This window comes from Rhinolophus hipposideros (genome assembly GCF_964194185.1).
Source record: "Rhinolophus hipposideros genome assembly, chromosome: 17".
Lineage (NCBI taxonomy): Eukaryota > Metazoa > Chordata > Mammalia > Chiroptera > Rhinolophidae > Rhinolophus > Rhinolophus hipposideros.
The window spans coordinates 52277681-52303314 of NC_138063.1; the positions used below are offsets into that span (position 1 = coordinate 52277681).

A 25634-nucleotide genomic window follows, 5' to 3' on the forward strand; every position below is an offset into this window, starting at 1 on the left:
GGCCAAACAAGAATATATACAATATATAATATACATAATGTAATTATATATACGGAGGATGCCATTTTAAGAAAGAAAAAAACTGTATTAAAATTGTAATACTCAGGCCGGCCTGTTGGCTCAGACGGTTAGAGCTCCATGCTCCTAACTCCCAAGGCTGCCGGTTCGATTCCCTCATGGGCCAGTGGGCTCTCAACCACAAGGTTGCCAGTTCAATTCCTCGAGTCCCACAAGGGATGGTAGGCTCCGCCCCCTGCAACTAAGATCGAACACCCCACCTTGAGCTGACCTGCCTCCCAGATTGCTCAGTTGGTTGGAGCGCAGGCTCTCAACCACAAGGTTGCCAGTCGACTTCCACAAGGGATGGTGGGCTGCGCCCCCTGCAACTAGCAACGGCAGCTGGACCTGGAGCTGAGCTGCGCCCTCCACAACCAAGACTGAAAGGACAACAACTTGAAGCTGAATGGCACCGTCCACAACTAAGATTGAAAGGACAACTTGACTTGGAAAAAAGTCCTGGAAGTACACACTGTTCCCCAATAAAGTCCTGTTCCCCTTTCCCAATAAAAAAAAAAAAATTGTAATACTCAATATTGTACCAATAACAAAAGATGAATACAAGTCACATTTGAATTCCGCAATTACAAGAGGTGCTCAAAGTAGTTACCATCAGCGTAATTTTAATAGCTTTTTCCTTTCTTAAAATATATATACATTTTTTGCACTGTGTGTGTATTTATTTATTTATTTATGTATTTATATATTAGACATGAGCAGAGTTATAAGGCCAAAATTGATGACATAAAAGTCATAATGTAACTGAGACTAGGATCTATGTAGCAAAAGGTTATACCAAAAGATGAATTCTTTGGCCAACCCTTGGAGGAAAACCTCCACCATTTGCCTCCGGTACATTGTGTTGCGTGTCTATGAATTGATTACAATTAAAGCAGTGTGAGGAACATACCTGAGTTAAAACCTACTGAGTCATTTGTGCTCTGTAGACCTAGTCCAAGTATTCCTGGCTTAGGTATCCAGTATTTGCCGCAGCAAAAAATGCCGCAGCAAAAAAAACACAACACACCACTTTGTCTTTGTCAACAGCACAAAGTAAAAAGAACGCTTATTTCTGTTGTTATGGTAGCTTTATTTCACTGATTGCCTCTTTATTTTACTGCGAGAGGGAAAATTAATTTTGACTGGATGGGAGGGTGAATTTCTGATTGCCTCTGTGACATTTCTCCAATACTAGATTCCATTTCAGGATGATGGACATCTAGCACGTGCCTGTTCTAGACAAGGTCCATAAAACAGAAGTGGTCAGGAAATGAACCATTTCTGAACTAGCATAAATATACTCTTCTTGCTTTTTCCTACCAGAAAGGAAGAAATTTCTCTAAGTTATGCCCATGGATGAAACAGGACGGCAGGTTTCTGCTCTTCTGGCTTGTTCATAAAGTGAATGAAAGGCTTTGTGGTATAATCAATTAGGCTCACAGGCTCGGAGCCAGACTGTTCTGGTTCATGGTCTGGCTTTGATGCTGGCTGATTGTGACCTTAGCCATGTTTTCTAATCTCTTGTGCCTCTGTTTCCCCATCTGTAAAATATGGACAATAAAAATACCTACCTAATTCATAGGTTGTTGTGAAGATTCAATTAACTGGTATCTATACAGGACTTAGAACAATGTAAGCATTTTATTATTATTACTGTAATTTCTTAACACTGTAATGAATCTCTTTCTCATACCTTTGGGCTTAAAAAAATCTTCCTTCACCTTTTCTTCTTCAGCTGTGAAGTGAGGTCGGGCCCAGAGTTCATCACAAGGTCTTATAGATTCTACCATAATAATACCTTCAAGGCCTACCAATTCTATTATGCTGGCAACCGCTGCACAAGCCCCACCTACACCCTCATCATCCGGGGCAAGATCCGCCTGCGCCAGGCCTCCTGGATCATCCGTGGGGGCACGGAAGCCGACTACCAGCTGCATAACGTCCAGGTCATCTGCCACACGGAGGCCGTCGCCGAGCAGCTGAGCCAGCTGGTAAACCGCACGTGCCCTGGCTTCATCCCTGCCGGGGGTGCGTGGGTGCAGGATGTGCCCTACGACCTCTGGCGGGAGGAGGATGGCTGTGAGTGCACCAGGGCCGTGAACTTCGCCATGCATGAGCTGCAGCTCCTCCGGGTGGAGAAGCAGTACCTGCAGCACCACCTGGACCGCCTGGTGGAGGAGCTCTTCCTTGGCGATATCCACACTGATGCCTCCCAGAGGACTTTCTACCGGCCATCCAGTTACCAGCCTCCCCTGCAGAACGCCAAGGTACCCTGCGGCTGACTGCCCTCCGGACCCTGAAACCTTTTCTTTGTGAAATAACGTGAGGGACCTAAAGACCTGTTGTTTCAATGGGGTTAAAGGGAACCCATGAGAGTGAGAGGGAGGGATTGCTGGGAGGTGACAGGAGTCCCAGAGGACTTCTGGGGGAGGGACACATAGCCAGGGTCAGGAGACCTGGGATGGCCACCAACTTGCTCTGTGATGTGGGGCCCCAATTTTCCTATATGACATGGGTGGTGGTATTGGAGTTGGTGGTGTAGTAGGGGCTCCGGTGGTTGGTTGTCCTAGAAAATTCCTAAGGCTCATTTCAGCTTTAAAGCTCTAGGAACCTCTTCTGTGATTCTAAGAGGAAAGCATGAGAAAACATGAAAATGTTCTAACCACACTTGGGAAATACATGCAAACAGAGCAGTGATCCCAGCCTTAGAGGAGGTGGGGAGGCACCGGAAGGGAAAGCGACAGTGCTGTTTGCATAGGGCTGTAGACTCCATGAATATCTCCCACCCACGTTACTGCTTTCAGTCTTCAAAGTGACCTTCTGAGGCAGATACTACCATCCTCTTAGGCAGAAGAGGCAGCTAAGGTTCCAAGCTACTCCTGCCCAAGGTCACCTGGTTAGTTTTAGTGCCAGAACTTGTACCCAAGTCTCTTATTCTGGACCCCACATTTCTACTAAATGAAATGTAAAGTCACTGTGATCAGAAGGGAGGACAGAGGGGGACAGGAAACAATTAAAACCTTATAATGTTCTTTTCTTGAATGATAGTCCAATAATTGTATTTGGAATTCACAAAGCATTTCCTTCCCGCAGGCTCAGAATTTGTGTCAACATGTAACGCAGTCGCTTCCACTGCAGCAGTTAGAGAAGCTCGAGGCAGGGAGGGCATACGGGGCTCGAGCACGATGAGCCAGGGTGGCAGGCAGTTTTCTCTAGAGTGGCTCCCCCTATCAGATTGGCTTTTCTGGAATTCTCTCTAGAACAGCAATTCTAATAGGCAGGTCCTGTTTGACTTTTGTTTGACAGTTTATTAATTTTTTAAATATTTTTTCTTCTTAAGTCCTTTGAGCTTATTCATGACTGGTGGAGAGATCACAAAGTACTTCCCCTGCCAAAGACCACTCAGTGTTATCTTCTTTTTAGCTGTGTTATTGTGAGCTCACGTAATGAAAGTCACTCTTATAATTGTCCCACTATAATTGTGGGAAATCTGCTAAGGAAGCCTGCTTGGCGGAGGCTGCTTCCTCTGGACATGGCGGGTCAGGGATGGTCTTGTGTGTGAGGTGAGGCTGACTTAGGGTTGAGGGACCTAGACCAGGTGCTCCCGGGCTCCCCGCACTCTGGTGGCTCACCAGCACGGCTCACAGTGCTGCTGGGGGTAGTTCTAGTGGAAAACAGGAGCCAGGTTCACTATGCTCAGAGGTGCTGAGGAGGAAAAGGTGAGTTCAGTCAGTGAACAAGAGGACGCTGCTTATGCCTGCTTCCAGATGTGCTTTCAGGATGGGTGAGGTGGGGGAGCCAAAGCTCTGCCTGTTCTACACATTGATACAAAGACATCAAGAGGAGAATCTTCCATAGGGTGGCACCTGGGCAAGGGCCTGGTTTCTGGAAAAACTGAAAGTAGTAATGGGCTTTTAGTTCCATCGTGGGACCTTTCCAGTTCGTAGTGTTATCCTGAGTCCGTGTTGAATGCTGCAGCTAAGTAGCACTTCTGTTAAAATCTCTGGTGTGTGATAGCAGCGGGGGAAAGGGGATTTTGATACGTACATTTGGCTTCCTCTGAGTACTGTCTAGCCAACTTTTAAATTATCTCTGGTGATAGGAGTTAAGAATGTCATGAATAAAAATGGTCCACAGATAATCCAGAAAACTCATGCGAGCCAAGAGCACCAACCCGTCTCACCCTGTACCTCTCTGAAGATCTGCTAAGCCAGCAGAGTCCTTTTTTATTCCTGCTCACCCTGCAGGGGAGACACTAATGAGTAGCAAAACAGTGAGGCAAGGGGCTGAGGGAGGAGGAAGGAGAAAGGGGCCAAGTTGCTCCAGGGGGACACAGGGTATAGCTCTGGAACCTGGACTGTAGTCAGGACCCCTTTCTCCTGCTCCGTACCTCACCTGGGGCTGGTTATTTGCACACACTCAAGTTCTGATTCTGTTTCCTCACCTGCAGATGTTCACTTAGGCTCTTTGATCTCTTAAGCTCTTTTTAGGGCTCTAAAAAAACCCTGCTAACTGTAACCATTTTCTTACCTTTGTCTCTTCTCCCTCAAACTCACCGTTGTACTTCTAGTGGTATGGCTCTTCAGAAAGTCTAAAAGGTAATATGAACATTCCTAAGACTTGTAGCTCCAGATGATTCTCTCTTACTCCCTCCCCTGGTTCTGTGGGAGGGAGTTCTCCTTCTGGTCAGCGTCCCTCACGAAACAGAGCCTGTCTGTTGGGAGAGCAAAGGCATACTGTTGTGGCTCCAGGAGGAAAAGTGTCTTGAAAGTGAGTTATTAACATTGGCGTGGGGATTAAGGATGAGAGTTATAAGGCTGACCTTCTTAGAATTTTTATACACAAAAAAGCTGAAGAGGTTCTTTTTTGTTTTTTTAAACACTGTCTGGATAAATTGGCAAGAATATAGACTTGGAGATGGTGGTCAATCCTGGAATCCAATTCTCCTGTGGTTGTCAGCTGTGGGCCATTGGTAGTGTTATCTGACCTCTTGGACTCTTAGTTTTTCTTTTCTATAAAATGGTAAAAATAGAAGAATCGGTTGATAAAAATAGAAAAATCGGTTGGGTTAATGGGCAGAATACTGTCTGCATCTGGAAAGGGCTCCTCCGCAGGGCTCCCTTTCCCCCTGTCCTAGAGTAAATAACCCTTCTGGGCATATGGCTCCCAGAGGAATAAGAATGACAGTTGACCAGGAGCATCAAAGTATTTACTGATGCCTAGCTATAAAACTTTTCCTCCCATTTTCTCCTCCTTCCTCTGCTAAGGCAGTTGTGGGAACATTTACCCAGTTTAAGAAGTAAACTCTTTAAACCCTAGGCCTGATTCCTTCATTCAAGAAATATCAATGGTGGAAAGAAGAACCTTGGATCTTAGATATTATTTAAGATGTACTGTTAAAAAAAAAAAAAAAGGAAGGCATAGAATAACATGAAAAGTATGCTACCCTTGTGTAAAACTTATCATAAAAGAAGAAGAAGATAAGCTTACAAAGGAATCAGTATTTCTGGAAGGGAACATAGGAAACATGATTGCCTCTGAGGAAGGGGACTGAGTAGCTCGGGGACAGTCAGGCAGAGACTTGTCACTGTATAGCTTTTTCTACCTTTTGCAATTTGTGCCATGATCCTATATTACCTAAATACAATTGCCACACGAAATTAAAATGAATTTTAGAAAGCTAGGACTCGAATGCTCAGAGGAGTGCTGTGGCCACAGATGAAGATGGCAGCAGCTCGGGGAGGAGGACGCAGGCAGGCATCCAAGGCCGGCCATGTGCTCTCCACCACCTGGACTGCCAGCTGGGGTGGCTGAGGGGGTCCTGCGAAGGCCAGGCCCTGACGTCTGCATGGCTGTGGGAGCTGAAAGGGCCCGTTCTTCTCTTGTTGTCCCTGGCATTGTACATCTTGGCCTGCAGTGTACAGCAGAGTCTTCAGGAAGTTTTTTAGATCCTTCCGTAGGACAGCTATGAGAAGGAATAAATGGACTTGGCCCTTGGTGTTTTTCCGGACTCTCAATGCAAAGCCCCAGGTGCTCCTTGCCTGCTGGGCCAATGGGAAGGAGTGGGGGCTGGGAGCTCATCCGGAAAGACCACATGCCCCGCCACCCTCCTCTTTGAACTCCTTGCCTTCCCTAATTGCCAGTCCATAGAGACCTGGCTGAAAATTAGTTTAAATGCTAAATTGAGTTTGAAACCACCAGTCTCAGCCCCTCTGGAAATGGGACACCATGTAAAAATAGAAACTTTAAATCATCTTGTTTTTCTAAGCTTTGTACAGCTTTGCTGTGAGGTTCAGAGTCCTTTGGCAAATAAATTATGTTTGAAGGGAATCAGGTGTGCTGGGAGGATTCTCTCAGGATGAAATTGGCTACTCTTCATTTTAAAAAACGTCAAGGCCACCTAAAATAACCTTGAGAGAAGACGTTTTGCCTAAATTGAGTTTAACATTTGGTCAACCATTATCCTCTGCCTAGATTCTTGTGCAGTTGGAGGGTTAGCGAGGCACATTTTTCCCTGTTGTAGAATTAAATAGTAATTAAAAGTGAATGATTGCTGGGAACGTTGGCAACACCAAAGCCTCAGGATCAGACTTGTAGGCAAATAGAATTGGTCTTTCTCCAAAATCCTGCACTGATTTAGCCACACGGTTGTAAATCAAAGGGTTTGTCAGAAAACCAGACAATTTTCCCCAAGTCATGTATCTTAAATATTCTCCCCCAGCACGCTAACAATAGTGGGACTACACGTTGGAGGAAGAAAAGCACCACATATTTTTAGGAGTAGCTGGGCATTATAGCTGAAAAAGGAATTACCGTATTTCCCGAAAATAAGACCTAGCCTGACAATCAGCTCTAATACGTCTTTTGGAGGAAAAATTAATATGAGACCCGGTCTTATTTTACTATAATATGAGACCGGGTAATATAATATAATATAATATAATATAATATAATATAATATAATACCACGTCTTAATTTTTGCTTTAAAAGACACAATAGAGCTGATGGTCTGGCGAGGTCTTATTTTGGGGGAAACACGGTACTTGGGCGTGTTCTCTCTTGAATTCTGTAGAAACTTAGACTGTGAACGAACGAGCACTGGTTTCTGAGGGATCTTGTCTTTCCAAGTCTTTTCAGAGTATGTGAAAAGCACTGTGAGATTTTCTGATATCTGTGACATCAGAAAGACTTTGGACCAGGTTGCCATGGGCAGGATACTTTTCAGCCCAGCTCCAGCAGACAAGTCTGCAGCAGGAAGGGGCCCCTCTTAGTTAGGCATGTGCTTGGTGTGGCTCCTGGGTGGGAGGGCAAGTGGGTGTCTCAAGAGTAACAGTGGAAGGAACCAAGTGATCGTGGAAGAATTCGTGTCCCTTCTCTTTCTGCCAGTGTAGGGGAAGGACAAGGGGTTGCAAAGGTGATGGGAGATGGAAGAGGTGGTAGAAGACGAGGAGGTTCAGGGAGTCTTGACCTAAAATGGTTTCAGGTGCCCATCTTACGTTAAGGATGACTCCTAAGGAAACGGTCATCCTGTTCGCTGGGGCTGGGTGTTTTAACTGTAAGTCAACCAATGTTGCTTGTTATATGAAATTGGGGTTGGATGATGGGGTCTTGACTCTGAAAGGCTTGCTTGTGTGGGCATTTTATGTGGGCCAGGGTATGCAGTGTCACACAATTGCTGCATTACGCAGATGCTGGCATACTCTTTCAGTGCAGAAATAAGTTTTTGTATTTCTTGATTCCAGAGTATTTCAGTAAATACACAGACATGCAAAGTTGCTTTATTTAAGGAGTTAGCAGACTAGGGAATACTTGTTGTCAGGGACAATGTAAGTGGTAAACATTTCATCCCTTAAAAGGCGAGAAAGCTGAGGACAGACAGAGTGAAAGCTGAGCAAGCAGGAAGTCAACCATTTAAAAGGCGGTATTAAGTCCCTACTCTGTGGGAGTACTGGCTACACACTGTGGAGAGAGGACGAGGAGAAACAGGCCAAACTGTGGAGTCTGCTGCATTTACAGCATATTTAGTTATTAAAATGAGACTATTTTTAACTATATGACTTTAAATTAATAGAAAAAGAAACAAGTAAAAAGCATAAATAAAATTTTTCTTCTGGAACCGTTTTAAAGACATTTCTATTAAAGAACCTGTTTGTTATGTTTCTTTTTATCCAGCTGTTGAGTCTCTACCTAGTGTGTATATATACAGACAAGGTGTAGGCAAATTTATCTTTTGTGTGATTTGCTGATGCTCATAAAACAAAAAAGGCCTTTGTGAGCTAACTTCTTAGATTCTAAACTTCTTAGAAAGCCCATTTCTGGAAATGCAGTGTTGCTCCTGGGGGCAGACAGACTGCCAGTTTCTGGAGGTGGCCACAGTTAGCTGCATTATTTCAAGCTATAGTTAAAAGAGACCCAACATATAAGGCCAAGGCTATTTATCCTGCTTCCTTCGGAATGTGGAATCATCATAATCCCTTTAGGTGGTCAAAATGAGCCTGAGATCATAAACTCTCAGGATCCCAGATCTGAAAAGCACCCCAAGAGGCCCCTCCCACTAGGCTGGTCAACTCTCATCATTTGTGATAAATGCTGCCCTACTCTGTTCACATTTTGAAATATCCAATGACATGTTTCTATCAATTAGTCTGTCAGTTCAGAACCTTTATTATACACATTGCACTCTCCTAGATGCCATGGGAAATATGAAAAAGAGAGAGCACATTGGTCTTGGCCTCAAAGAACTTATAATGAAATGGAGAAGATATGGGAAGGATATATGTATAGGAATACCTTAATAGAAATTTCATCAATCACATGGTGAATTACAGTTGTAAAATAAGTTTTCAATGTTTATCATTAGCTGTGGCAGTTTTCTTCCTGAGAAACACTAATGTGTTCTTTATCCCATGGAACAGACTGTGAAAGGAACTTTCTATCCCCATGGAACAAACTGTGAAAGGAAATTTCTATCATCTATTCCTGTTTCTCCTCCTTGAACAAAACTTTTAGCCCAAGAAATGTTTTATTCAGCCTTCTTCTCTAGTTGATCTATTCACAACAAGATTATATCAAGTAATTTCTTCCATTCTGGGAAGATGCTGGAAACAAGTGGATACTGTCAGCAAATGTTGTTGACAAACCAACTGTCCAGAAATAAATGTTGGCAGAGAACAGGAGAAATCCTGGAGAATCCCTATCAGTCATCAGCCAGAGAAGATTTTTTCCAGGGACCGGAGTCCTTCATAGGGATACACGTGTTCTTTGCAGGACCTCAGCCTAAGAAGCAGCCTGGGGCCAGGAAGTAGCACTCAGCAAGCCTCAAAACCAAATTATGTTTCCAGTTTCTACTTTTGGCTTATAAAGTAATCTGGGCCACGTTATTCTCTCACTCTGTGCCTTGGTGGTCTCATCTGTAAAGTGTACATATGGTCTCTTTTGGAGGCTGTAAAGCTTAAGGAGATGATGTACTTGAACTTCCTCAGAATCAAATGCCCTGCCCATGCAAGCTGTGGTTATTTAACATGTTACCAGGGCTCTGGGCAGGAATCCGAAAGGAGAGTGGGCAAAACCCTACTCTTTGCCTAAAACATTGCTCACTTATAAAGTTTAAGGTTGATTTTTTTCACTTTTAGAATAAGCTTCATTTTCCCCCCAAGAGATTGTCTAAGGATCTTTTACTCCTCCCCTCTCCCTTTGGAATTAAAGCTTTTTATAGTTGGTGTAAAGAATAGCAACAAGGAAACACATTTTGGTCCCTCTGTTTTAACCTTCAGAGCTTCCGTGTACAGAAACCCTGACTTTAAAATAGCACTTTTTGAGATTCAGGGGAAGGGAGTGATGTAGAAGCCTGATTGGAAAGCCTGGGAGCGGACAGCTTCTCAGATGACAATCATGTGTCAGAGCATGGACCAAAAAAAAAAAACAGAGAGAGAATAACTTCATAAAGCAGATGATATTTCATAGCATAAATCACTCTTCATGTTGAAAAACTTCCCATTTATTAATCTTGGAAGGCTACTTACTATTTAAGAAAAGCATCTTGGAAAAGAGAAACATTAGAGCCAATACCGTATATAGATTTTAATTTCTGCTTCCCACAATTGTTCCTATAGATATTTTGGGTTTTATTCAAGCCAAGGATAGTGGGGATTAGAGCATAAATTTAATTTTTAAAAAATATGTCTACAAAACAGAGAGGAACAGAGAGGTGTTCCCCTTATCCAACCATAGCAACCCATCCCCTTGTTGACAGTATCTAGAGGGGCCAAAAGTCCACCCTTGTTTATGACATCTTTGGTTTCTTAATGCCAGCTAAAGAGTTGTTTTAAAAAGTGTCTAGTCAGCTCAACAGCAACAATCCTATAAAAAAAGGGGCAAAGGACTTGAATAGACATTTCTCCCAAGAAGATACACAAATAACCCATAAGCCCATGAAAAGATGCTCAACATCATCACTCATCATTAGGGAAATGTAAATCAAAACTACAAATACCACCTTATACCCACTAATGGCTATTAGAAAGAAAAATAACAGTTGTTGGCAAGAATGTAGAGAAGTTAGAACCCTTGTGCATTGCAGGTGGGACTATAAAATGGTGCAGCTGCTGTGGAAACAGTATGGTAGTTCCTCAAAAAGTTAAACATAGAATCACCATTTGATCCAGCAATTCCACTTCTGGGTATATACCCAAAAGAATTGAAAGCTGGGTTTAGAATAGATTGTATACCCATGCTCATAGTATTATTCACAATAGCCAAAAAGTGGAAGCAACCCAAGTGTCCATCAACAGATTAATGAATAAACAAAATGTGGTATATACATGCAGTACAATATTATTCAGCCTTAAAAAGGAAATTCTGCAATAGGCTACAAAATGAATGAACCTCAAGGACATTATGCTAAGTGAAATAAGCCAGTCACAAAGAGGACAAATATTGTATGATCCCACTTACATAAGGTACCTAGAATAGTCTTAAAGTCATAGAGCTAGATAGTAGAGTGGTGGTTGGCAAGGTCTGAGTGCTGGTGGCGGGGGGTGCGAGGGGAGTTACTGTTTAATGGGTATTGAATTTCAGTTTGGGAAGATGAGAAAGTTCTAGAGATGGATGATGGTGGTTCTTGCAATGTGAATATACTTTGTACCACTGAACTATGTACTTAAGATGGTTAAGATGGTAAGTTTTACATTATGTATATTTTACTACAATAAAATAACGTAACTAGTTTAGGAATTTGGAAAGACCAATACCTAATGGCTAGGTTCCTCCCTACCTAAATTCTCACATTGCCCAACTGACGGACTGCAAGCTCCCCCAAAATTACCTGACCTGCTTTTGTCTGCTGAAGAACAGAAACACTTCAGCTCAGGACCATCATTCACCTGAAGCAACCACTGTTCATCTTAGAGCTCGGGACCCCTGCCCTGTTGTTCTTAAAGGAAAGTACCATGTGAACATCGGGTGCTACCTTGCTGGGTGTGGCACTTTTCTGGAACAGCCTGGGCTTGATAACCGTGCTTACCTCCCCTCATGAAGCCTGTTTCTTGTCTATGATGTTATACTTAAATCGTATTAATGTCCCATCCCAGATTTTGAGTGTCAGAACCCAGTTTTAAGGTAAAAAGTTTGGAACCTTCACCTCCTGGTTGTTTACTAAGAAAATACATAAAGGTAAAATTACTGAATTCAGTAATGCTTTCTTTTAACTAAATTGATATCTTATTTACCCTAATGTGCATTTGAAAGATAGTGGCACATATAGCAAGAGACATGACATTTATTTAGTCTTCCTCCAAGTGTCGTGCATACATGTGATCCCACTTCCTGTTCCATCACTGAGCAACCTCTCCCCACAGTGGTTCTGGGTGCACTGAGTAGGAACCACCTTAATCTGCTGTTCATTTCTTGCAATAGCTATGCAAGTATAACAACCCCCATTTTATATACGAGGACATTGAAACGTAGAGATTAACAACTTGCCCAAGGTCACCAGCTGCTAAGCGGCAGTCACTTCTGAAAGCATGGGCCTGTGCATGGTTTTCAGGACCTGGCCAGAACCATCTTTCTGTGCAGTTAAGCACAAGCCCTAATGTGCAGGTGTTCTTCCCTCTGCGTTTTTTCACTTTAACTTTCAGACAGTGGCTTGCTGCTGACCACCTGGGCAGTATCTCCTCTGTGCCCCCAGAGCCCTTTGTAGGAAATCATAGGCCCACAAATGCATTGGGACCTAGGACAGTGAGTCCTCTGTCTTCATCTCACTCTGCAGCTGTCCATTTGATCTCATCGTCTATAAGCTGCAAACATTGCTAGGAAGGAAGCCTTCTCTCCCATGAAGTATAACTCTCCACTCATCTAATGAACATGGCAACAAGTGAGTGAGCATTGAGTTCTCCTTGGGGGAGAATGTAGGGGGCTGGCAGCTGGAAGGCCCTCTTCTACGATGCTCCGCTGCTCTCAGAGTTGGTCAGACATTTACCTGAACGGCAGCCATAGCAACATCAGAGTTGTGCTAGAGATGAAAAGACCCTGAAAGTTTGGATTCCTGACTTTAGAAAACAAATGCATGCAAGCCCAGAGTGCCTGCCCGCTAACAAGCTGCTGCATCGTATGGTCCCCTGGGCAGGGGAGCTCAGGGCTGGCGTTCCAGTGCTGTCCACCTGAACGCTGAGCCTCAGCTGTCATTGCTACGATAGCACTGATCAGATTTGAGTCATGCTTCTAGCCTGGCCGGTGCCTGTTAGCCCAGCCAGCTCTACAGCCCTCTGTGTGAGAGGGAGAAGAGCAGAGAGATCAATGGTCCCCACATCCAGGGGGGGCAGGCCCTGGCTCCCAAGTATCCTGTGACTTAGATCAAACAGCTGGGCAATGACAGGTATGGCCAAGAACCTCGCACTCCTGTCCTCTTGACTTCAGCTTTATTTTTAAAATTTTATTTATTTATTTTGTGTGTGAGCCCTGAGCTTTCCAGGCCACCAGCATTTATGTGACTAATAGCCTCTGGCCATCCTCCTCTTAGGAGGTTTTCTAAGCCACAAACCTAGACAGCTCTTGTTCCAGCATCTGTGTTAGTGTTATAAAGCAGACTCACCAAGAGAGGCGCTCCTGAAAGACCCAGCCGCAGCTTCTTGCACTCGTTGAATGGCTTAAAGCTATAAAGCAGGAAGCATATTAAGAGTCCATAAACCTTCCAAACCCTGAGGCCAGCAGCCACAAATGGATGACAGGTGTGTCTGCCCACTTCTCAGAGGCTTTGCTCTTGCCTTATTTCAGGTCTCTTCTTTCATTTCCTCCTTTGAAAGGACCCCTGCCTTTACTAGACAGCTCCCTTTCTTATCCACAGCAATTGGATGCTGTCTTTTTATTTTTTTTTAATTTTATGTGTTTCATGTTGTTTTTAATGAAAAAAATCTAATTGTGGTAAAATACACATAACATAAAATTTACCATCTTAACTATTTTTAAGTGTATAGTTCAGTGGTATTGAGTGTGTCGATATTCTTGTGAAACCATTACCATCATCCATCCACAGAACTTTTTCATTTATCCAAAACTGAAACTCTGTGCTCATTAAACACTAACTCCTCATTTCTCCTCCCCCCAGCCCTTGACAACAGCCATTCTACTTCCTATGCCTATGAATTTGACTACTCTACGTCCCTCATCTAAGTGATATCACACAGTATTTGACCCTTTGTGTCTGGTTTTCACTCAGCCTAATGTCTTCAAGGTTCATCCATGTTGTAATATGTGTCAGAATTTCCTTCTTTTTAGATTGAATAATATTTCATTGTATGGATAGACCACGTTTTGTTTATCCATTTGTCTGTCTATATACATTGGGTTGTTTCCATGTTTTGGCTGTTGTAAAGCTGCTATGAACATGAGTGAAAAAATATCTCTTTGAGACCCTGGTTTCAATTTTGGGTATAAATCAGAAGTGAAATTGCTGGATCATATAGTAATTCTTTTCCAGAGCAGCTGTACCATTTTACATTCCCATCAGCAGTGCCTGCACAAGGGTTCTCCACATCCTTGTCAATAACTTATTTTCTGTTTTTTTTTTTTTTTTTTGTTTTTTTTTTTGTGTGTGTGTGTGTGTGTGGTTTTTTTACAGTAGCCATACTACTATCAGTTGATGCCAGCCCTTCTTTTTGAAAGAGTGTCCAGCACTTGTGATCTGAAAATGTAATAGGATTCTAAAGAGAGTCCACATCATAGCTGAAATATTTAGGCAAGTTTCTAATGTCAGCCAAACACGTGTGCACTTGTGAGCGAGAGCCCGTGCACGCACACACACGCACACCATGTGTGGCCCCTAGTGTGGCTGCAGGTGTCTCTTGGGTACCCAGGTCATAAGTGATGGTGCCCAGGGTCCTCACCCACCCCTGCTGTGGTGAGCCCCATTTGCAGAAAGCATGTATATACATTGCTCTCCATGAAAACAGGACTCTCTCTACTTGTGTTTGTTTCTTGGCTGCAGAACCACGACCATGCCTGCATAGCCTGTCGCATCATCCACCGGTCAGATGAACACCGCCCACCCCTTTTGCCCCCCAAAGCTGACCTGACTGTTGGTCTGCATGGCGAGTGGGTGAGCCAGCGCTGTGAGGTTCGGCCTGAAGTCCTCTTCCTCACGCGCCACTTCATCTTCCATGACAACAATAACACCTGGGAAGGGCATTACTACCACTACTCGGACCCTGTCTGCAAGCATCCCACCTTCACCATCTATGCCAAGGGCCGCTACAGCCGGGGCGTGCACTCTTCCAGAGTCCTGGGAGGAACGGAGTTTGTGTTCAAAGGTAGGGCACCTGCCTCAGGTCCTAACATACCAGCCCAACGGGTGAGGGACACCGCGCAGTTTTTTGACATTTTTTGTTGAGGTAGAACCTGAGGGAAAGGGCCTCTTTTCTGCTAGAGATGTTGGGGAAGAGTATTGGGAACACTTTCTGCCCCAGGGTCATCATTTACAACAGCCTCTGAGGTCCGCTCTGCTCAGAACTGGGCCAGCCAGAGTAGACGGCTCAGCCCGCAGGCTGTGGAGCTAGAGAGCCCACGCCGCCGTGGACAGTGTCAGATGTGTCCAGGACTATGTGCCTACGAATGAAATCTCAAGTCTACACGTTTCCTTTTTGTGTATAGCTCCTGGTGGATTCTGAACTACCCCTGTGGTAACATCACAGGTACTGCATGCACCATGCTTTCTTTAGTGGGCAATAAAGAGCCGGTGTTAGTTATACCTCAGAATTGTCATTTCCCATGCCAAAGTTGTCCTGCACTGAGAAGTGGACAGGTGCTCGAAGGTGGGAGATTTAGGATACACAATGAGAGAGGAAGGTAAGGGATGAGTATTTGCTGAGCTATTATCAGCAAGGAAGGTCTTGTGGTATCTATGTCATGCTTTCTTTTTTTTTTTTTTTGTTTTTAAACTTGTACATCTTTATAAGGTGGTGTCAGCCCTGTCATGGCCAACACGGTTGGCCTGGACACGAGGTGTGATTGCTTCCAGGATAGCATTCCATGGTTCAGTCTATTGAATATAAAGTAGCTATGCTAACGCACATGAGTCCTAAGGCATCTTAGTCCTCCTCTCAGGAAGGAAGATTTGCTCCAGGAAGAATGAACCTTTGATAGTTGTAGCCAAGAGAACAACCATATTTATCTGATTCAATCCCAAAGCTCTTGTGGTGTACACAGAACACAGTCCCCTGGGAGGACCTTCAAAAGGGATCCTCTACAAGTGCTTGGATTTGTACTTTATCTACTCATATTTTTCTTCCTTTTATCCTAATTTATGTTTGTTGCCTGATTTATGGGCCAGTATTAGTTTATAAGATTTCTAACTAGTATAGGTGTTTGACACCGAATCTATTTAAAAACCTCAAAACCTTTTCATAAACACAAAATTCTAGTTTTATTGAGTATTTTGTCCATCCCAAAGAGGGTCACCAAAGGTGACTTCTTGGAGACACGTAGTGTGAAAGTTGAATTTCATTATAACAAGTGCAATCAATTGCAATCTGGGCTCAGCATTTATATGCCAAATGTAGTAGCTTTATTCTTATCACACCTGCATGTGATAGTCATTCAGAGCAACACATTGATCTTTCCACCTGAGAATGCTTAGGCTGGAGTCAGATGGGTGGGTGTAAGGGTTATTTTTAGAACAGAAAGCCTTGTGAAGATGGAGTGCTGCCAACAGTTGCCCTGTGGCTTTCTGCACTGCACGCTCACTCCCTTAGTCATGGTACTGTCCTCTCTCCTTTGCAGTGAATCACATGAAGGTCACCCCCATGGATGCAGCAACAGCCTCACTCCTCAATGTCTTCAATGGGAACGAGTGTGGGGCCGAGGGCTCCTGGCAGGTGGGCGTCCAGCAGGATGTGACACACACCAATGGCTGCGTGGCACTGGGAATCAAACTACCTCACACAGAATATGAGATCTTCAAAATGGAACAGGATGCCCGTGGCCGCTATCTGCTGTTCAATGGCCAGAGGCCCAGTGATGGGTCCAGTCCGGACAGGCCCGAGAAGAGAGCCACGTCTTACCAGATGCCCTTAGTGCAGTGCGCTTCCTCTGTGCCCCGAGCTGAGGACTTCTCTGAGGACCACAGGGCTCACCAGTATGGGAGCCAGGCATCTGGGAGGAGCCCTTGTCCCCAGTTCCTTGTTGCACTCACCTGCCTTTTGACTCTGCTGCACTGGAATGTCCTCAGATAGAAATTTTTTAAAAGTTATATATTTCCAAAACAGGACTCCTTACAATTTACAGATTTTTCCTTACGAAAAGAAAGGACACTTCTTCTTTTGGTGCACTTGAGTGCCCAAGAACTGTCATTCCTTTTCTTCTCTGCCTCGCCCCTCCCTCCCAGTCTGAGTCATGAGCAGCTCTGTTTGAAGTTTCTGCCTTGAACTCTGTCCAGTCAGATGCCTGGCCTGGGCACCTTCACAATAGTGATTGCACTTTAAGACCGCAGTGTGTTTTGGTCTAGTGTGTTTGGTAGAGGGAGCACGGTGAGAGCTAGGTCCTCTTCTTTTCTTCCTCTTAATTATTATATTTCTGAGTTGAACTTAGAAGAAACAAATAACAAGCTACAGCTTTTCCTGCCATTTTACTGTGGTTGCTTCCTGTCCTCCTTTGAAACTGTTTTGTTCTCTGAGTTTTACAACCTGGAATTCAGTGCCGAGTTGGTTTGAAACTGTGATCAAGACACCGTTTATTAATAAAGAAGAGACTTGGGTATAGATCTGTACATAGGAAAAGACACCCGGGTCAGCATAACCACCTTGACAGCCTTTATGCAAAAAAGGAGAGAATCCAAACTTTCAAATGTTGAGTGGAATAGTACCTGTAATTAAAATTTCAAAGTAATTTAAACCATTGTTGTTTTAGCTTGTTGGGAAATGAGATGGTGGTTAGATGCTGGTTTCTGGGTGGTTGGGGAATGCATGCTGCTTTCCTCCCTGCTCTGGAGACAAGTGTGGCCAAGCAAATATGAAAAGCAGTTTTGTTAGCAGATAGGTAGGAGCAGTGATGCAGGGTCTGATGAGCATGTGTTAAACACAAATGAAAGAGCCCCCTGAGTGCCCTTGATTCCTTAGTTTTCTCTCCATGGGACTCTCCTCCTAACTTAAGCTGTATCTGGTCAGGGGTGAGCAGTACTGGCAGTTCTACTACCTTCAAACATGAACACTCAGAGATCACACTGGTGTTTAAGGGCCTGGCTACTCAAAGAGTGCAATGGGGGCTACCAAGCTAGGTGCTTCAGTTGGCCCTCGGCTTGCATGAAACCCAGGCTTTGTGTACCGTCTCCTTACCATTGGACAGGCCTGCTTGCCTCAGTTTCTGTCCTGCCGTTGCATTGGCTCTGTCACTGCAGAGTCTTAGGGTCACCTTAAGCAGACTAAGTGAACTTCTTTCTCACAGACATCAGGAGGGTGCATGAGTCATGTCTGCCCATTACTTTGGATTGTTACAAATGGTGCTATCTGAACACCAAGTGTTACTGCCAGTAGAGACTGATGGAGGGAAATGGTGAGTAACTGAAATCTTAGATGTAACTAAAAGTGAACATGGAAACCAAGATCAAAGTCAAGAGTCATATTTGTATTTAAGAAATAAATTTATGAAATGCTATAGCATTCGATGTGGTGTTAAGTTATAAGGATGGCATGCAGTACCAAAGTGCTTTATTTCAGATTATATACTTAGGGGGGTTATTCAAATGAAAATACTAACTTAATGTCTGCCAAGTTTAATAAACACAGATGTCAAAAATACTCCCACGAAATAACATTTTACCTGTGGATCTATTTAATTAATACTAATGCTATCTTTAAAGGATATAATAAAATTATGTGAAAAACTATGTTCACTGCTAAAGAATACCTCAGTGATTTACTATAAAAGTAGTAGATTGATAGTCACTTAAGTCATAGCCACTCATCTAAACTTAGCTTTTCACACTTTTAAAAAGTATACTACCTAAGAGTATGCACACGCATATATACGTAAGCCTAAATGTTTAGATATTAACATGTACACAATGTACATATATGTATGTGTATATAGATAGATAGATAGATAGATAGATAGATAGATAGATAGATAGATAATCTTAGGGATGATATGAAATGCAGAGTATGACCAACATATTTTATTCATAAATTGGTGACACAATTAGATTGGTGCCTGTAGCTTGCTTTATCACCCACATATATTACATCTTATCTTGCTTATGTCATCTTAACTATAAGTGTCTGTAAAAGTAAGCCCCATGTAGCCCATGAAGATCTTCAGTCCAAGTGATTTCCCATTACCTTGAAGAATCATAGCAATCTATCTTTAAGAGTCATTCAGATTTGAGTCAGACATTTTTGTTGTGTTTTTTTTTTTGGCGGGGGGTGGGGAAGGGGAAGAGGACTTCATTGGGGAACAGTGTACCTCCAGGATTTTTTCCAAGTCAAGTTGTTGTCATTTCAATCGTAGTTGTGGAGGGCGCAGCTCAGCTGCAGGTCCAATTGCTGTTGTTAGTTGCAGGGGGCGCAGCCCACCATCCCTTGCGGGACTCGAGGAGTCGAACCGGCAACCTTGTGGTTGAGAGCCCACTGGCCCATGTGGGAATCGAACTGGCAGCCTTCGGAGTTAGGAGCATGGAGCTCCAATGCCTGAGCCACTGGGCCGGCCCTGAGAGTCAGAAATTTTAACTTAAGACCAAGATGGTATCTCTGAGGAGGGTGTGACTAAATCTGGAATATTCTATAACAAGCTTAAAATACTCCATATTATGAACTCAGGTGTTGGCAAGTCTACTCTTAAGTTAGTAGCAGATAGTTCTACTTGTGAATGCTAGGTTTGGGGAATGTAGTAAATAAATAAAAGATGGGTCTTGTAGACATCAATGGCCTGCTGGAACTAGACTTCTCTTCCTAGGTAGCAGGCTGATAATGGTCAGGGTCAGAAAGTTGTTCCTTGGACAGCTATAAAATTTAGTGTGATCTAGGCTTCAAACTATAAAATCCAAGTTGACTCTGGACTCAAAAAGGAGCTTCCTAGTGTCCCAAGTCTACCCAATTCAGAACAAAGGTAGCTTGTTCAGATAGGACAAGTTGGGTCACGTGTTGTAGAATAACAACACTCATTATATACAGTGTCCATGACACTGTATGATCCTCCTGAACAGCCCTTCACAGTGTTGCAGTGCTATGGCTGCCCCCTAGGGTAATTCTCAGCATCCTATACAAAGGGTTCCTGTTAGAGAGGCTGGCAGTCCAGGACCTCCTCGATAGAGCCTCACACACCTTATGGAAATGACTGGAATGTAAGACTGGGTGTCCTGGTTGAAGGGAAAGTTTTAAGAATAAGATATTAAACCATCATTCTCTATTCCCCCAGCTCTTTAACGATATCCTGAAAACAAAGGTGATGTTCATAGCAGTCTGGAGATATTGCAGAGTTTTATTTTAAAATGGTATTGGTACCTGGCAATGGAATATAGAAAGCAACAGACAGTATCTAATTAGGCATTTCAGGACACTGTCCTCAAAGGACAATGCTGAACCTCCTGAAGTCGGGTAATGGAAGAAGGGGTAGTGGGTGGAGATAGAGAGAGATTGGGTCTACTCTAACGGAGAGAACCTCTCTAACCCACACAGACTTTTCTGGCCTTTTTGAGACATCTGAACTTTCATGAGATCTAACATCTTGCAAAAGATTCATCTGCATCAGGAAAAAATAAAGGTAGCCTGGATAAATGTTTCCTCCTGATTTTTAGATTCATGAAAAAAATGCGTAAGTATGCGTTTTGTTTTGTTTTGTTTTGTTTTTTTACCAATAAGAGAATCATATATCCTAAAATACTAATTGAATTCTTCAAATCCCTGTGATGATCCAAGAGTGTTTCTGGCTTGCAGGATAAACAATCTCCGAATATACAATAAGGCCCCTATTTTATTTATCACAACTTCAATACCCTGGTGTTTCAATAGGCATAAGTAACACTGTCATGAGAAAAAAATATTGAGGAAATTCAGGCCTTCAACTTCTCCATTGGCTAAGACGTGATGACGTTGACAATATGGTCACATCACTTCAGGGGAGACGTGACGCCACATTGTACGCCACCACAGATGTGAGACTGGACAAACACATCTTGACTCAAATGCAGTGTCCCACTGGAAAGCAGGTCAGGATCTGACTGGTGGCCGCCCATTCTAAGAGGAAGGCTGTGGTTTCTCTGGGTTCATTTTGGTCTCTGATTTTCTGACCCCTGTTGTACCACCACCTCCCTAACCCCCATACTTGAATACCACCATTTCCATTTCTCCTTCATTTGATGAATCTCATGTAGCCATTACATTAGAACTCAGGGGTGTGAGAGTTTGGGCAGAGTTTGTGAGCACAGAGAGCTGTGCTTTGCAGCCTGGGGCCTCTAAAGCTCTGTTGGCTACCATACTACCTCAATCTTCATCCTCCTAAGCTGGAAGAACAACTGGCACTTTCGTCAGCCTCTAAAGAACTGCTCCAGTCTTTCTATTTCTCATGAAGTCACTTTCAGTCGATATTAAAGGCTGAGAAAGATCCTCAAAAGACTGGGAATTATAGTTTCCAAGAACTTCAGCCATTTGAAGCCCAGTCCTTTCTGCAGCTGATGGGGCAAAATAGGTAAGACAATTGAGAGGCTATGACCTTCAGAAAATCAAGGTTGTTGTAAACAAGTGAGGGCCACTGTGTATTAAAAGAGCTCATTAACAGAATGTCTTCCTGTCCCCTAAATAAAATAATCCAGGTTCTCACAGGTTGGGCCCAGGGTAACATACATGCCCTGGAATCAGTTTATATAGATTGAAAAACTGAGATACGTGTTGCGTGTTGTGGGTTTATCCTCCAACTTATTTGGGAAGTGAAGCTATATTATATCTAGGTTTTAGCATTGCTGGTGTGGAAGAAAATAGCCTCATAACATCCTTAACTGATAGCTCGTAAGAAGAGCACTATAAATACATTCCTGAAAAGAGCCTGCAGTCTCCAATGAGTCTCAAAGCAAAAGAGAGTATATTGCATTATATTAGGGTAAACTCAGGTAGGCAACAATTCTGCGAAAGAGAAATATAACAAGAAGATAGCTCTCCTCCACTCTTGCTGCCTTGCAATACCTGGATATAAACAGCACCTTAGTAACACATAAAGCTGGTTGGCCCTAAAAGTCCTTTGCAGTACTAAGCTTTATTGAAATTAATTCTCTTTCTAATTCAAATGGAGAGTATAGCAATGCAAGTACTTATGGTCTATTAAACAGCAATAACATTCTTTATAGAGTTCTCTGCCATTTATGTAGAAAGAGAAGCAATCAGTATCTGATTCCAGTGTACACCTTTATTTTCATTACTTTTTCAGCACTTTGTTAATGTGATCTTATTGTTTTTTAATTGTATGTATATTTTGCTCATGTACAAATCAATTCTTCCCCACTACATGTTCCAGATTACGTTGCCCAAGAAATCTGACCAGTGGTTAAATGTTCATTAAAATAAGGCTGGTGAATAGAGCATTAAATTCCTTGGAAATTTTAACCAACTCTAGAGAAGATCAAGAAGGTATTATTAATCTCATTTTATAGATGGTAAGAGTAAAACTCTCTGAGATTAAGGATTAGGGGACCCAAGAGTTTTTATTGAACTAGTCTCCTTTTTGTGCTCAGAACTTCAACCTGACTTTCTCAACAACAGTAGCCATTTTTTGAATGGACACTAAATATATGGCATCACTTGGTTCTTTAGATATAGTGTATTGTTTAATCTTCACAACAATCTTCCATGGTATGTTACAGTTTTGAATTCTTACTGAAAAAATCTAGTTATGGTTTGCTGAGTGCTCGATCTAATTCCCTACAAACACCTTTATCACTGAACCTTCCAGAACATCTGTAGAAAGAGCGAAGCTTACAAAGCATATGTTTCATTGTTAACTTCAGGAGAGATAAAGTAAAAACTAATGAGGCATTGGTTTCTGCTCTTAAGTTTTACAGTGGGACCCCACAATCCCTACCCCCTTGATCAGGTTTAGGAAAGCCAAGGGAGCTTCTTTTTTTCCAGAAGGCTTTAGGAACCACCCAGACAGAACAGTGAGTGTCCTCTTTTCAACATGTGGACAATTTCAACTTCCAAACATCCTTGGGCTTGAGTTCAGTCAGCCCAAAAAGGATTCAACTCAAAAAGGATTCCTTCCACAATTCTTTTTTGGTCCAAGTTCTCCAGGCCAGTGAGTGAATGCCTTCAAGACGGGTTCCTGCACACATTAGCACACATTTTAAGTTCAAGTGGCAGATATCTGAGCAACTCAGATCAAGCAGGAGAGAGATTTGGTGCACTCAATAAAACTCCTTAGAAGAAGCCTATTGGGTATGCAGTGTGAGGGATCCTCTGGGTGGAAGTATGTGCACTGGTGTCTGCATTCTTTCTGGCTGTCAGTATTCTTCAGTGAATTATCATTCTAGTAATCGATTTTCATCTTGGCCTTGGCTTATCTATTTGTCTCCAATCTTTATTAATCTTCCCATAGATGACTTATTTAGTCACTATGACTTTGAACCAATGAATACTCCTATTTCAATATTAAAAGTTCAAGGCCAATGCATGCAGTATGTTGAACCAATATGTTACATGTTTTTTGTTGTAGTAAGAACATTTGACATGAGGTCTACCCTTTTAACAAAATTTTAAGTCTGCAATATAGTATTGTTAACTATAGGCATGGTATTGTACAGCAGATCTCGAGGACTTATTCTTCTTGTATAATTGAATCTTTATGCTCATTGAAGAGCAGCTCCCCATTTCCCTCTCCCTGAAGTCCCTGGCAACCAACATTCTACTCTCTGGTTCTATGAGTTTGTTTTAGATACCACATATAAATGGAATCACACAATATTTGTCTTTCTGTGACAAACTTGCTTCACTTAATAAATATCCTTCTGGTTCATCCATATTGTTGCACTTTGTAGGATTTCCTTATTTTTAAAGGGCGAATAATATTCAATTGTATGCTTATACCACATTTTGTTTTCCCATTTATCCACAAACGAACATTTAGGTTGTTTCTATTTCTTCGCTATTAGGAATAATGCTGAAATAAATGGGGAAATACACTGATTTCAATTATTTCGGATAAATACTCAGAAATGGGATTGCTGGATCAGATGGTAGTTCTATTTTTAATTTTTTGAGGCACCACCATATCATCTTCCATAGTAGTTGCACCATTTTACATTCTCGACATGTATGTAAGTGTTCTAATTTCTCCACATCCTTTCCAACACTTGTTATCATTTGTTTTTTTCATAATAGCTATTATAGAATATATAGGGTGATACCTCATTGTGGCCTTGATTTGCATTTCCCTGATGATTTTAGCATACCTGTTGGCCATTTGTATATCTTCTTCAAATAAATGTCTGTTTGAGTCTTTCACCCATTTAAAAAATTAAGACTATTTTTTAAGAACAGTTTAAGTAAGATTCACAGCAAAATTGAGAGGAAGGTAAAAAGATTTTCTATATGCCTCTGGTTCCACCCCCATAAATAACACACCCATTATCAATTTCCCTCACCAGAGTGCTGCCTGCATCTTTTAGAAATGATGAAACTACATTGACACATAATCACACAAAGTCCATTGCAGTTCACTCTTCGTGTACGTTCTATGAATTTGGACATGAATTCCACAATTATGGTATTACACAGAGTATTTTCATTGCCCTAAAAATTCTTTCGCTCTGCCTATTTATCTTCCCCTTCCCTCTTTCCTCCCACGGCCAACACATGGCAACTACTGATCTTTTTACTGTCTCCATAGTTTTACCTTTTCCAGAATGTCACATGGTTGGAACCATACAGATTGGCTTCTTTCACTTAGTACTATGCATTTAAGTTCCATTTTTTTCTGCGGCTTGATAGATCATTTCTTTTTAATGCTGAACTGGATATACTATAGTTATTTAGCCATTCACCTACTGAAAAACATCTTGGTTGTTTCCAATTTTTTGGCAATTATGAATAAAACTATTATAAACATCCATGTGGAGATTTTGTGTAGATACACGTTTTCAACTCCTGTGGGAAAATCCAAGGATTAAAATCGCTGGATCGTATGGTAAGAGTAAGTTTAGTTTTGTAAGAAACTGCCAAACTATCTCGCACAATGGCTGTACAATTTTGGATTTCACCAGCAATGAGTGGGTGTTCTTGTTGCTCCACATCCTCACCAGCATTTGGTGTGGCCAGTGTTCTGGATGTCGGCCATTCTAATTGGTGCGTAGTGGTATCTCATTATTGTTTTAATTCATATTTCCCTCATGACATATGATGTGGAGCATCTTTTCATATGCTTACTTGCCACCTGTATATCTTTGATGAGATGTCTGTTAAGGTCTTTGGCCTGTTTTTAATTGGGCTGTTTGTTTTCTTATTGTTGAGTTTTAAGAGTTATTTGTATGTTTTGGATGATAGTCCTTTATAAAAATGTCTTTTGCAAACATTTTCTCCCAGTCTTCAGTTTGTCTTCTCATTTTCTTGATATTGTCTTTCACAGAGCAAAAGTTTTTAATTTTAGTGAATTCCAACTTATCAGTTATTTCTTTTATAGATCATGTCTTTGGTTTGTATCTAAAAAGATATCACTATGCACAAATTCACCTGGGTTTTTTCCTGTGTTATCTTCTAGTTTTATAGTTTTGTGTTTTACATTTATTTACGTTTAAGTCTGTGGTCTATTCTGAGTTAATTTTTGTGAGGAGTGAAAGGTTAGTGTCTAGATTCATTTTTTTTATTTTTTGCACGTGAATATCCAGTTTTTCCAGCACCATTTGTTGCCCCATTGTATAACTCTTGTTACTCTGTCAAAGATTAGTTGAGTATATGTATAATATATATACTGGAAGTGCCAAAAAAATGTATACAAATGGACACTTTGGTCAACATTGCTCAAGCAGTAGTTCTCCATAATCAGAAGTGTCTGGATGCTGATGATAACCACTTTGAGCACCTCTTGTAATTGCAGAAGTCAAACATGACTTGTATTC

At 42.2% G+C, this 25634-nt stretch overlaps 1 protein-coding gene across 1 annotated transcript in view; it reads left to right on the forward strand.

Moving 5' to 3' along the window:
• The window catches only part of APCDD1 (APC down-regulated 1), a 34288-nt gene extending 15849 nt beyond the window's left edge, over positions 1 to 18439 (forward strand). Inside the window, exons 3-5 of the mRNA XM_081077988.1 lie at positions 1793 to 2324; positions 14538 to 14859; positions 16328 to 18439. Coding sequence (XP_080934114.1) covers positions 1793 to 2324; positions 14538 to 14859; positions 16328 to 16779 — 1306 coding nt within the window. The 3' untranslated portion in view covers positions 16780 to 18439. The remainder of the gene's footprint in view (positions 1 to 1792; positions 2325 to 14537; positions 14860 to 16327) is intronic.
• Positions 18440 to 25634: the final 7195 nt, after the last annotated feature.